The sequence below is a fragment of the Armigeres subalbatus genome, chromosome 3 (genome assembly GCF_024139115.2).
Source record: "Armigeres subalbatus isolate Guangzhou_Male chromosome 3, GZ_Asu_2, whole genome shotgun sequence".
In the NCBI taxonomy this organism is placed as follows: domain Eukaryota; kingdom Metazoa; phylum Arthropoda; class Insecta; order Diptera; family Culicidae; genus Armigeres; species Armigeres subalbatus.
In genome coordinates this window covers 291,288,669-291,298,634 of record NC_085141.1, presented here as the reverse complement: position 1 = coordinate 291,298,634, position 9,966 = coordinate 291,288,669, and the positions used below count along the sequence as shown (strand labels likewise).

Here is a 9,966-nt window from a genome sequence, read left to right as displayed (position 1 = left end):
ATATCCCTTTAATTCACCGGGTTGAAAGTGGTAATAAACATAAGAATAAAGCAGATATTGCACACTTTCATTCTCTGTCACGGGACAAATATTTTTTGAGATTTTTGTAGCATGCCATTCATCCTTCGCGCTTCTATAGATATTGAAAGGGGCTGATATGTAAACATCGCGTGACATCTCTCATTGAAAATGAGAAATTCCAGTACTGTACAGGACACACCCATACACAAAAAAACGTAGCCTCTAAATCCCTGAAGAAGGTTTAAGCTGCTGCTTCATAAGACTGAAAGAGCCGATAATAGTCAAACAAAAAAATCATTTAGTAGATTGAGAGTTCGACTGCTAATGTTTGAGTATTTTTGAGGTTTTGGCTTTTCAGTCTGTGGGTTTTTTAGAACAACAACGTGCCCTGATGAAGGCAACAACAATTTGCCGAAACGCTGGGACAGATCTTAAACGGTTGTTCTAAAAAACCCACATACTGAAAAACCAAAACTACAAAAATACTCAAAAAAACATGCATTTACAGAAAAACAAAACCACGGCAGCCGCAGCAGTATCCACGCCAAACAGACGACAGTCAGTCCGTGCTTTTACTATTTATTTTCTCACCGTACAACTAATGTTTTCGTACAATATTTTCACAATGTATAACCGTTTTTGGTAGGAAATATTTATTTCATTACTTCTTGCTCATTTTATAATTAAATCTATCTCTCTAAAGTGCAAATTTGACATCTCTTATGTGTTTTCTTTACATGATTATAATGCGCGAGAAAAGAACCACCAGCGCCAGGTGGATTAATCTGGGTTTTTCATTTTTATTATATGTTCTTACCATAATCATGGGAAGGACAATGCATTGACTGTCCCACCAAGGAACATTCGTATGTAGCGCATGTCCTACCCACTCCCGACGCCACTGACTAGTTGAATTGCAACGATTAGCTCTTTTGGGGCGTAGCAATTAATCGAATAAGTTTATAAAGTTGCTTTAGTGAATTTAGCCAATTGGTTAACTGTTTTATGGAGTGGTGACTATAAAAACCCTTAAGAAGTAACGGCGCTCAGGACTAATTTGTAGCTGATTATCCTTATCTCGACGTAAGAATTCCACCGTATATTTTTAACTCTGTGACATATTGTAAATCATTGAAATTGCTTAACATTGATAACGTTAGATTAGTAGATACTGAACTCATTATCGATTGAAAAAGGGAGAGTTACGCACTCAATGCGTTTCAACTTTCACAGTCATACGTTTCGCTAAGGGAAGGAACTTTTAGAATTTGTTTCAAAATAGTTCTTTTGGATTTTGATTAATTCGTTCGACTATCATTATACCAACTATTTGAGAAAATTCGCCATATCTAAAACATGGAAATACGGAAAGTGAATCGGTATTTGAATCGAATTTTCTTGCACCATGAATCAACGGGTGCTGCTGATTTCAAATGCCAAACAAACGTTTACTTACCTATTTATAACATCACCTAGTAAACAATCAATGCCATACACATCTTGGCTGCAGCTGCCTTTTCTGTTTAACCGATAAAAAATTAAAAATGTTATCAGCGGAAGAAAGTTTGTTTTGCTTCGACGTCACTTAGCTTAAGCAAAAATTCGGATTAGTCGGAAGGAGCCGATCCAAGTTAAATCCAACATGAACGCTACTCGGTGCAAGGTTCGACTGCCTTCCAACTCAGATCGACCGGCTATTCCACGTGAGCTATTTCATGACCCATTAATACAAGTTCCAATTATTAAGTGGAAAACGTAATATGACACTCGATTTTTACGACCTAAGGCATGGGTGTGGTTCGAACAGTCGTAGGGTTCCAATTCTATTCTGTTCAATAAGATTAACTTGAACACTTGGTTTTGTAAGAAACGGCCAATCCATAGAACCGGGGCGAACCCCCAAGTAAATGTGCGCCACTGGTCATAGAGATTACAACGCAACCCCTTGAGCGGTGCGCTATGTCGCGTCGTGCTGCACGTCGTTGTTTGTTGATAAGCACCGACCGGTGTGGAAAGCGGCTTCTATCGCCGTCCAGATAAAAGAAAAATACAGCTGCATCTACGGCACACAGTCGTGCGTCGAGATAGGGCACCCTTTCGGGGCAATATATCATTGAGTATAGTGTAGAGTAGCCTGCCGCCCGCCGATCGAAGACGGGGCTCTCTCTTCCGCCTCGTAAGTTAGTTTAAATCGAAGAACCGGGCGGTACATCGGAAAACGCGAATTCGGGTAGTGAGTTGAACGTGATCGGGACACGGTGCGGTGGTGAAAGGTGATCCTTGATCATGAACGCATGCTGCTAGAACCGAATGAACGAGCATGACAGTCAAAGTGAGGTTTGGCGAACGGGAACTACTGCTGCAGAACCGCCGTAAACAGCGACTCCAACAGCTGAACGAAATCCGACACAGTCACAACATGCGGCTGCTGGTGTCGGTACTAATCGGTAGGCTTTCAATGTCAGGGTTAGCAATTTGCCTATTACGAACTGGAAGGTGAAACAATTACAAGCGGTTTGCGATCGACGGGTGCAGCTGCACTGGAAGTAGCTTGACGGAGGGGTACACGCGCAAATAGGAACAGGTGCAATGCGTTGATCTGAATCTAACAAGTTGTGCTCGATCTGGCATGCAGATTAACGTGTGAGAGATGTTGAACTGAAAAAACTGTAACGATACTTCATCATCCGTTGTAATATGTAACAGTGTAGACATCTTATCTATCGCTTTGAATATGGTTTTCCGTATACCACATGGGCTCGTAAGCGATTGAGTAATCCTATTTTTTTGTGATAAGGCCATTGAAAATACTCATTGGGACTAAATTGATACATTCATAAAATAGAGGTATTGGTTTCAAGGGAAGAATGAGACTTATTGTTCTTTCACCAATATTTATGTGTCAACTATTTCACTCAACGACAAACACACAATGTTGAGGTTGTATGCCTTCGGTCATCGAAACTATTAACATTATATCAATTCTACACGAGCATATGTTTCTCTCCTTTTATCCTATTTTCTGCATATCATGGGTTATAGAAAAATTCCTGATAGGGTGCAAGTTCCGATAGTTACGGTAGTGTTGTTTTTACACAATCTACGTATTGAACGCAGCAACCCATTTAGGCTATCAATTTGTTGACCTGTCATTACACGAAATAAAAGAAAACAGTTTGAGATTTGCATCAAAATCGGATAAGTATCACCAAAATACTTTTTCTTTTTCTCTGCTTTGCACTAATAGTTGCGGTAGTGTTCCTATAGTTGCGAGTTCCATATGAGAACAATGGGATTCGCAACTATAGGCGTTTTAGGTAACAATGATGGATTCTACAGCGAATTCTACAGCGAAACTATAATTGATTACCTTTGAAATACAAATTTAAGGTAAGCCATCAAGTGAAGTATAGACATGGTGTGAGTCAACATATAGTGGTTGAACGAGATTAGTTCCTCCACTATTGGGTCTTCTACCCTATATTGATCCTGAATCGTTTAGTTGAAGTCATCGGCACTAACGTATATCGGGTATCTTTATGAGGTTCGTCACGAAGTATGTGTTAGTTGAGATGTGTAGTCATCATGACCGGACCAAAATATAATTTACCTCTGATTTTTACAGCTGTAATTGCTAGCAATGTACTAAACTATATCATATATGGGAATAGAAATCATGCCTGCCGTCAATCAGGCCTGGCTGTTTAATCTTCTCTATGTATAAAAATGAGTTTGCATTTCCTTTGAGGCTATATAAACGGATCACAAACGGATGGACCGATTTGCAAGATTTCCTCACTAACCGATTCGTCTTGGGGTCAGTATGAAAAGATAAAACATTTTGCTGGGAAAGTTGAACAGATGTAAAAATACAGTGAAAATTCCATGAGTCGAAGTTCCATGACTCGATATCGACTCATGGAAGCAAATTGTGCTATATTAAAAAATATTTTCTGGGTTAATGTGATGGTCCCTTCACACAGCTTTTGTAGGGCCGGAGACGAGCCAGCCTATGCTGAAAGTCTACTTAATAGAAACACAAAAAAAAAGCTTTTCTAGGATTTTCTATTCCACATCTCGATATTTCCATGAGTCGATGGTTTCTACAATATAGACTCATGAAGGTTTGACTGTTGATGAGCTCTGAAGAAAACCATCAAGCTTTAACTGAAATCGATCTAGAGTGCGACGCTGCAATCAATAAACGATTGACAGCTAAGCAAAAAAAAACAAACCCGACCAAGATCATGTCTCGCGCTTAGTTTCATAGGGGCGTAAACGTATTGATCGATTTCTCCTAATCGATTTTATATTTTGTTAATATCTCAATTATTTCAAAAGCTACAATCATGGTTATTGATTCTGGTGCAAGATACAATCATCCAAACATAACATCATCGATAATCTAGCACAATTCGGCAAAATAATAAAAAGAAAACATCGACGAAGAGAAATCGATCAATACAGTTACGCCCCTATGAAACTAAGTGCGAGATGTATTTTTGGTGTATGTATTCAGGCAGGCCGAATGTTAGATTTTCTTGCAATGTTGTACAAAATCCTATGAAAATTTATGTAAAAAATTGACACATATAAGATTGCAAGATTCCTAAACAAAAAATGTTTCTCATGCAGGTATTGTAAAGAAATCTTGCAAAATAAACGCTTTTGTACATATTTTTGTAGGTTTTTATACAGATTTATAAGAAAATGTGACATATGTACGTACGGTTTGATCATTCGTTTTAGAAAGAAAGCTGCAAGACTTAAGCAAATACCAAGGACGACAGGTTCAGGGACGTAGAAGCAGATTGAATCAAATTGAGAGCAGATGGTATATAGCAAAATATAAAGAGGGCCAAACAGCGTCCGAATTTTAACGAAAAAGTTTTTCGGAGGATCTCAAATCTGCAGGAAACTTCAGAAAATATGCAACAGCTGCAGTCAAAGGGCGGATTCAGCATTCCCTCTGGAAGAAGAATCATAAGGAAGTTTTCAAGGGGCCTGAAGGATGACCAGGTTTTGGTCTTAGTGAACCCAAAAGCAGGGTTTGCAGAAATCACTCTCAATAGATAACGAACCACGATAAAAGCGGGGCAAAAATTGCTTCGAATCATAATCGAATCACTTTTTGTCGGGGACCTTTTTTTTCGCACAGATGTGTACAACAAGTTGTATTGCATCATCAGAACTGGTGGCCCTCGTAATTGGGGCTTTTATAAAGGAATTTATCATGGAGTATAGCCCCCCGAATCAGTTCATTATTGTAACAGGTTGTGAAAAACGTCTCTCTTGGTATGCTACCTATCGAAAGTGTGTACTGAGATGAAAAGCCGAACGAGGCATCTGACCGAAAAGGTCATTTGGCTGAATAGGACATTTGGCCGAATAAGACATTTGGTCGAATGGGTCATTTGACCGACTAGGACATTCGGCCGAACAGGACAATTGGCCGAATAGGACATTTGGCCGAATAGGACATTTGGTCGAATATGACATTTGGTCGAATATGACATTTGGTCGAATATGACATTTGGTCGAATATGACATTTGGCCGAATATGACATTTGGGCGAATAGGACATTTGGCCGAACAGGTCATTTGGCCGAATAAGTCATTTGGCCGAATACGACATGTGGTCATATAGGACATTTGGCCGAATAGGACATTTTGGCCGAATAGGTCATTTGGCCGCATAAGACATTTGGCCGAATGGGACTTTGGCCGAATAGAATACCCAAGCAGCACGCGCAACAACTTTCAAATAGCTGTTTGTTCCTAATAAATTGCATTGAAGACACTGGCAACACATCGAGTCACATTAAAGCCACTTTTCAGTTTAGGAAACACACAATGTTTCATTTCCGTTTAAGGGGCGTTGCAATATGCCACGCATCTGACTTCCTGGATGATTTGGAATTCAATGTGTTTCAAATCAGAAACAAAACAGATAAGTTGCAGTATTAATAACTTTTCGATTCATTGCTGTCACGGCAATGTTTCTGATATGTTGCAAAACACTTTGAGCTCAGCTGAGCATTTTTGACAGTCCCCTGCATGTTCCATATAGGGTACAATGAAGTTACAAGTGACTTTTTTTGTTTATGTAGTGAAGTTGTAGCAGAATCTCAAAACAGAATTGATGGTGTGATGGTTATAGTAAAAGATTACAAATCTCAAGGTCCATGGTTCGATTCCCGGTTGGTTTTTGTGTTTTTATTTTCATTGTAGCAGCAAGATGTTGCAAATAGGCTCCACCTCTTGCACTTTTTGTGTCACAAAGGAGTTCCAAATACGACGCGTTGTGCATAACTCAGACCTTTAGTAAGTCACACCACAGTTGGTGTTACTTACAGAGAAACAACTGGTGCTACTTGGGTAGGTCATTTGACCGAATGGGTCATTAGGCCGAACAGGTAATTTGGCCAAATAGGTCATTTGAAAAGTGAGACGTCTCACTACTCACTTCTCACTTTTCACAGCAAGAATTGAGAAATGTGGAGTGAATTGTGTAAAAAGTGAGAAGCGCGAAGTGAGTAGTGAGGCGTTTCACTACCCACTTCGCACTACTCACTTTTCACAGTGAGAAATAAGACGTCTCACTTTTCACTACTCATTTCTCACTTCTTACTGTGAAAAGTGAGTAGTGCGAAGTGAGACGTCTCACTACTCAATTCTTCTACTCACTTTTTACAGTGAGAAATGAGAAAGAGTAGTGAGTAGTGAGACGTCTCACTACCCACTCTTCATTTCTCGCTTTTCACTGTAAAAAGTGAGCAGTGAGAATTCATTAGTGAGTATTGTACCCCTTTTCGCATAAATTCGTTTGGCATAATGTCGTTGGGCATAAGGTAATTTGGCATAAATGATATTTGAGTTTGTGATTAATAAGTAAGCTTTGTCGAGCTATTCTATTTCGTTGTTTCCACCATATGCATAAGACATGATAGTTGGAAGCAGGCTTGTATGGCGCGGCAAGCTTTCTGTAAAAACGGGAACATTTCTAGTATTGACACCTACCAGCAAGAAAAATAAGCATTAAATTAATTTGTCATTAGTGGATAGTAATGCGTAAAAAAAGTTCAACCGTCTAAGACGAATTAAGTACTGTCCATTTAATTCAACCAGTTAATTTTCGTTATCTTTGCAGATACGTATTTCGACCACAACTGTGTGGTCGTCTTCAGTGGCGACTTAGACTAAGTCGAGTCAAGTACAAGACACTGAAGACGACCACACAGTTGTGGTCGAAATACGTATCTGCAAAGATAACGAAAATTAACTGGTGGAAATAAATGGACAGTACTTAATTCGTCTTAGACGGTTGAATACATTCCACTAAAAGAGCTATATAAATTTTTCTAAAAAACGTTATTTTTTAAAGAAATCATATTTTCACGCTCTTCTGAAACGCTCATACATGTAGATATCACTTTTATTTGAATCATTTGTTTAAGCAACTGCATATACACTCCCGGCCAAAAGTTTGGGTTCACCCTCGAAAAATATAGGCAAAATTTTTGGCTGTATTTTCGCCGTCTCATTTCCATTTTCAGGTATTGTTAGCTCAATACAAAAAATATAAGTAGATCTTGCATCGTAGGTATTTTAAACTAATATTTTTTTTTCATGTTCTAAAATATTACATAAAGATACATATTTTTCTTGAATTTATGTTGTAAAAATATGGTGATTTTTCTCAAAATTGTGCCCACCAAATTTTAAAATAAAAAGTGGAATGGAACCCAATTTTAATCATCATTGAAATGCATTGATAAAACTTTGGCAAAAAGTCTTGCTTTATTTTTTTTTTAATCAAAATGTTGACTCAAGTTCGTGGTATGCATCGGCCATAAGTTTTCGTTCACCCTTTTTCCAGTTTAAATTAAGGCAAAATATACATCGGAGAAAGTGATTTTTCAAACAAAACGCCAAGAACTGTAGTTTAGACAATATTTGGCTAAAATTCAATTAAATCGCATATCCGGAGAGTGAACCCAAACTTATGACCGGTTTACCATATAGTGGATGAACCCAAACTTTTGGCCGATGCATACCATGCACTTGAGTAAACATTTTGATTTTTTTAAATGAAACAAGATTTTTTCGCCGAAGTTTCATCAATGCTTCTTAAAGGTGATTAAAATTGGGTTCCGTTCCACTTTTTATTTCGAAATTTTGTGGGCTCAATTTTGAGAAAAATCCACATATTTTCACAACATAAATATAAGAAAAATGTGTATCTTAATGTAATATTTTAGCACATAAAAAATAAAAATTGTTAGTCCAAAATACCTACGATGCAAGATCTACTCATATTCTTTGTATTGAGCTAACAATATCCGAAATCGGATGTAAGACGGTGAAAATACGTCCAAAAACTTTTGCCTATATTTTTCAAGGGTGAACCCAAACTTTTGGCCGGGAGTGTATCCATTTTACAAAATTTCGAGAAAACATCAAAAAACTGTTTTGCAACAAATTGGCACCGAATCATTGAATTTCTTCAATACAGATCAATAGTTTTTTACATTTTATTCTCTCCCGCTTTCATAGAACATAAACAATGAAAGGAATTTCGCTCAATTTTCACGGATTTTTATTTCATCAAGCGCCTTAAACTGTTGGAAGCCAGCTGTTTCTCCTTCAATAATGTTATTTCTAACTTGAAAGTCAGGAACAATGTAATCATTTTATCGGCTATTTGTACAGATCTATTAAAACTATTCAGAAATTTAGATTCGAAAACAAAGCAACAACAAAGCTTGTAATGTAACAGGTGACCGGGAGCCTGATCCATTTTCATTTCATTTCACTTTCACATGACGATCACGAAAACTACCAGTACTGTGTACAGATGTACACAGATACTGTGATACCAGTACAGATGTCATCTTCCCTGGCCACTGACCGAGCAAATGCTTGAATTGAAAGAAGAAACTGTATCATCTTTTGCCTCCTGCTAGACCTTCTGCCATCCTTTGAAAGAAGGGATCATATATCTTTCCTTGCCTTAACCCGAGCAAATTCCTGAATTAGAGGAAGAAACCATATCGTCTTTTGCCATCTGCCGGGCAACTGCATCCTTTGAAAACGGAGCCATATCTTCTCTTGCCATCTGTCGGAAAGATGCATCCTTTGAAAGAAGGGTTCATATTCTACCTACCTTGGAAAGTAGGCCTTTGCCCGAATTAAGGTAATAGCGGATGTGATCCCTTGTTTTAAAGTAAGCGCATGCCCCGATTAAGGCATATAGTGTCCCGCATGCCCTGAATAAAGCATACAGCATATAGTCAGGGTGGCCACTCACCCGGGAATCCGGAAAAACCGGGAAAAACCCGGGAATTTGAAATCACCGGGGAAAAGCCGGGAAAACCCCGGGAATTGGATGAAGCCACCCGGATTTTTTTTTTTCAAATTTATATAAAGTTTATAATCCAAAAGTATTATTAATTTCATAGTATAGAAGATCTGATTATAACTTTAAAACACTTGAATTCGATGCTGTATATTTGAAATGAATTATGAGAGTTACTCGAAAAAAGCATCTACAAACCAGGACTGATTTGCGATTTGGGCGTAACTTATTTTGTAAACAAACATTGGAAGGCAAATAGTCCTACATTTATGCAAAATGTTCTGCTCTTTGATTTTGCACCATCTAAACGTTTATATATTGTTAATTAATTAAGTGCAACTTATAGACGGATATTTGAATATAGAAAATGTCATATCAATCTGTCTAAAAAAAGATTTTTAGCAATATTTAGCCTCTTTGGATTTTGATAATGATTTATAGTAATGCTAGGTCTTCAATTGATATTTAATAAAAATTTATCACTTTTTTTCTCAAATTCCTGCTTATTTTCAAATCTTACGAGCTTTAAATAATTTTCTTAAATTTTATCAGCAATCCTTACTGTTTTTACAATAAACATTCTGATA

General features: G+C 37.7%; 1 protein-coding gene across 1 annotated transcript in view; it reads left to right on the top strand.

Moving 5' to 3' along the window:
• The first annotated feature begins 2,135 nt into the window (after positions 1–2,135).
• The window catches only part of LOC134224803 (beta-glucuronidase), a 59,391-nt gene continuing 51,560 nt past the window's right edge, over positions 2,136–9,966 (top strand). Inside the window, exon 1 of the mRNA XM_062704393.1 lies at positions 2,136–2,468. Coding sequence (XP_062560377.1) covers positions 2,342–2,468 — 127 coding nt within the window. The 5' untranslated portion in view covers positions 2,136–2,341. The remainder of the gene's footprint in view (positions 2,469–9,966) is intronic.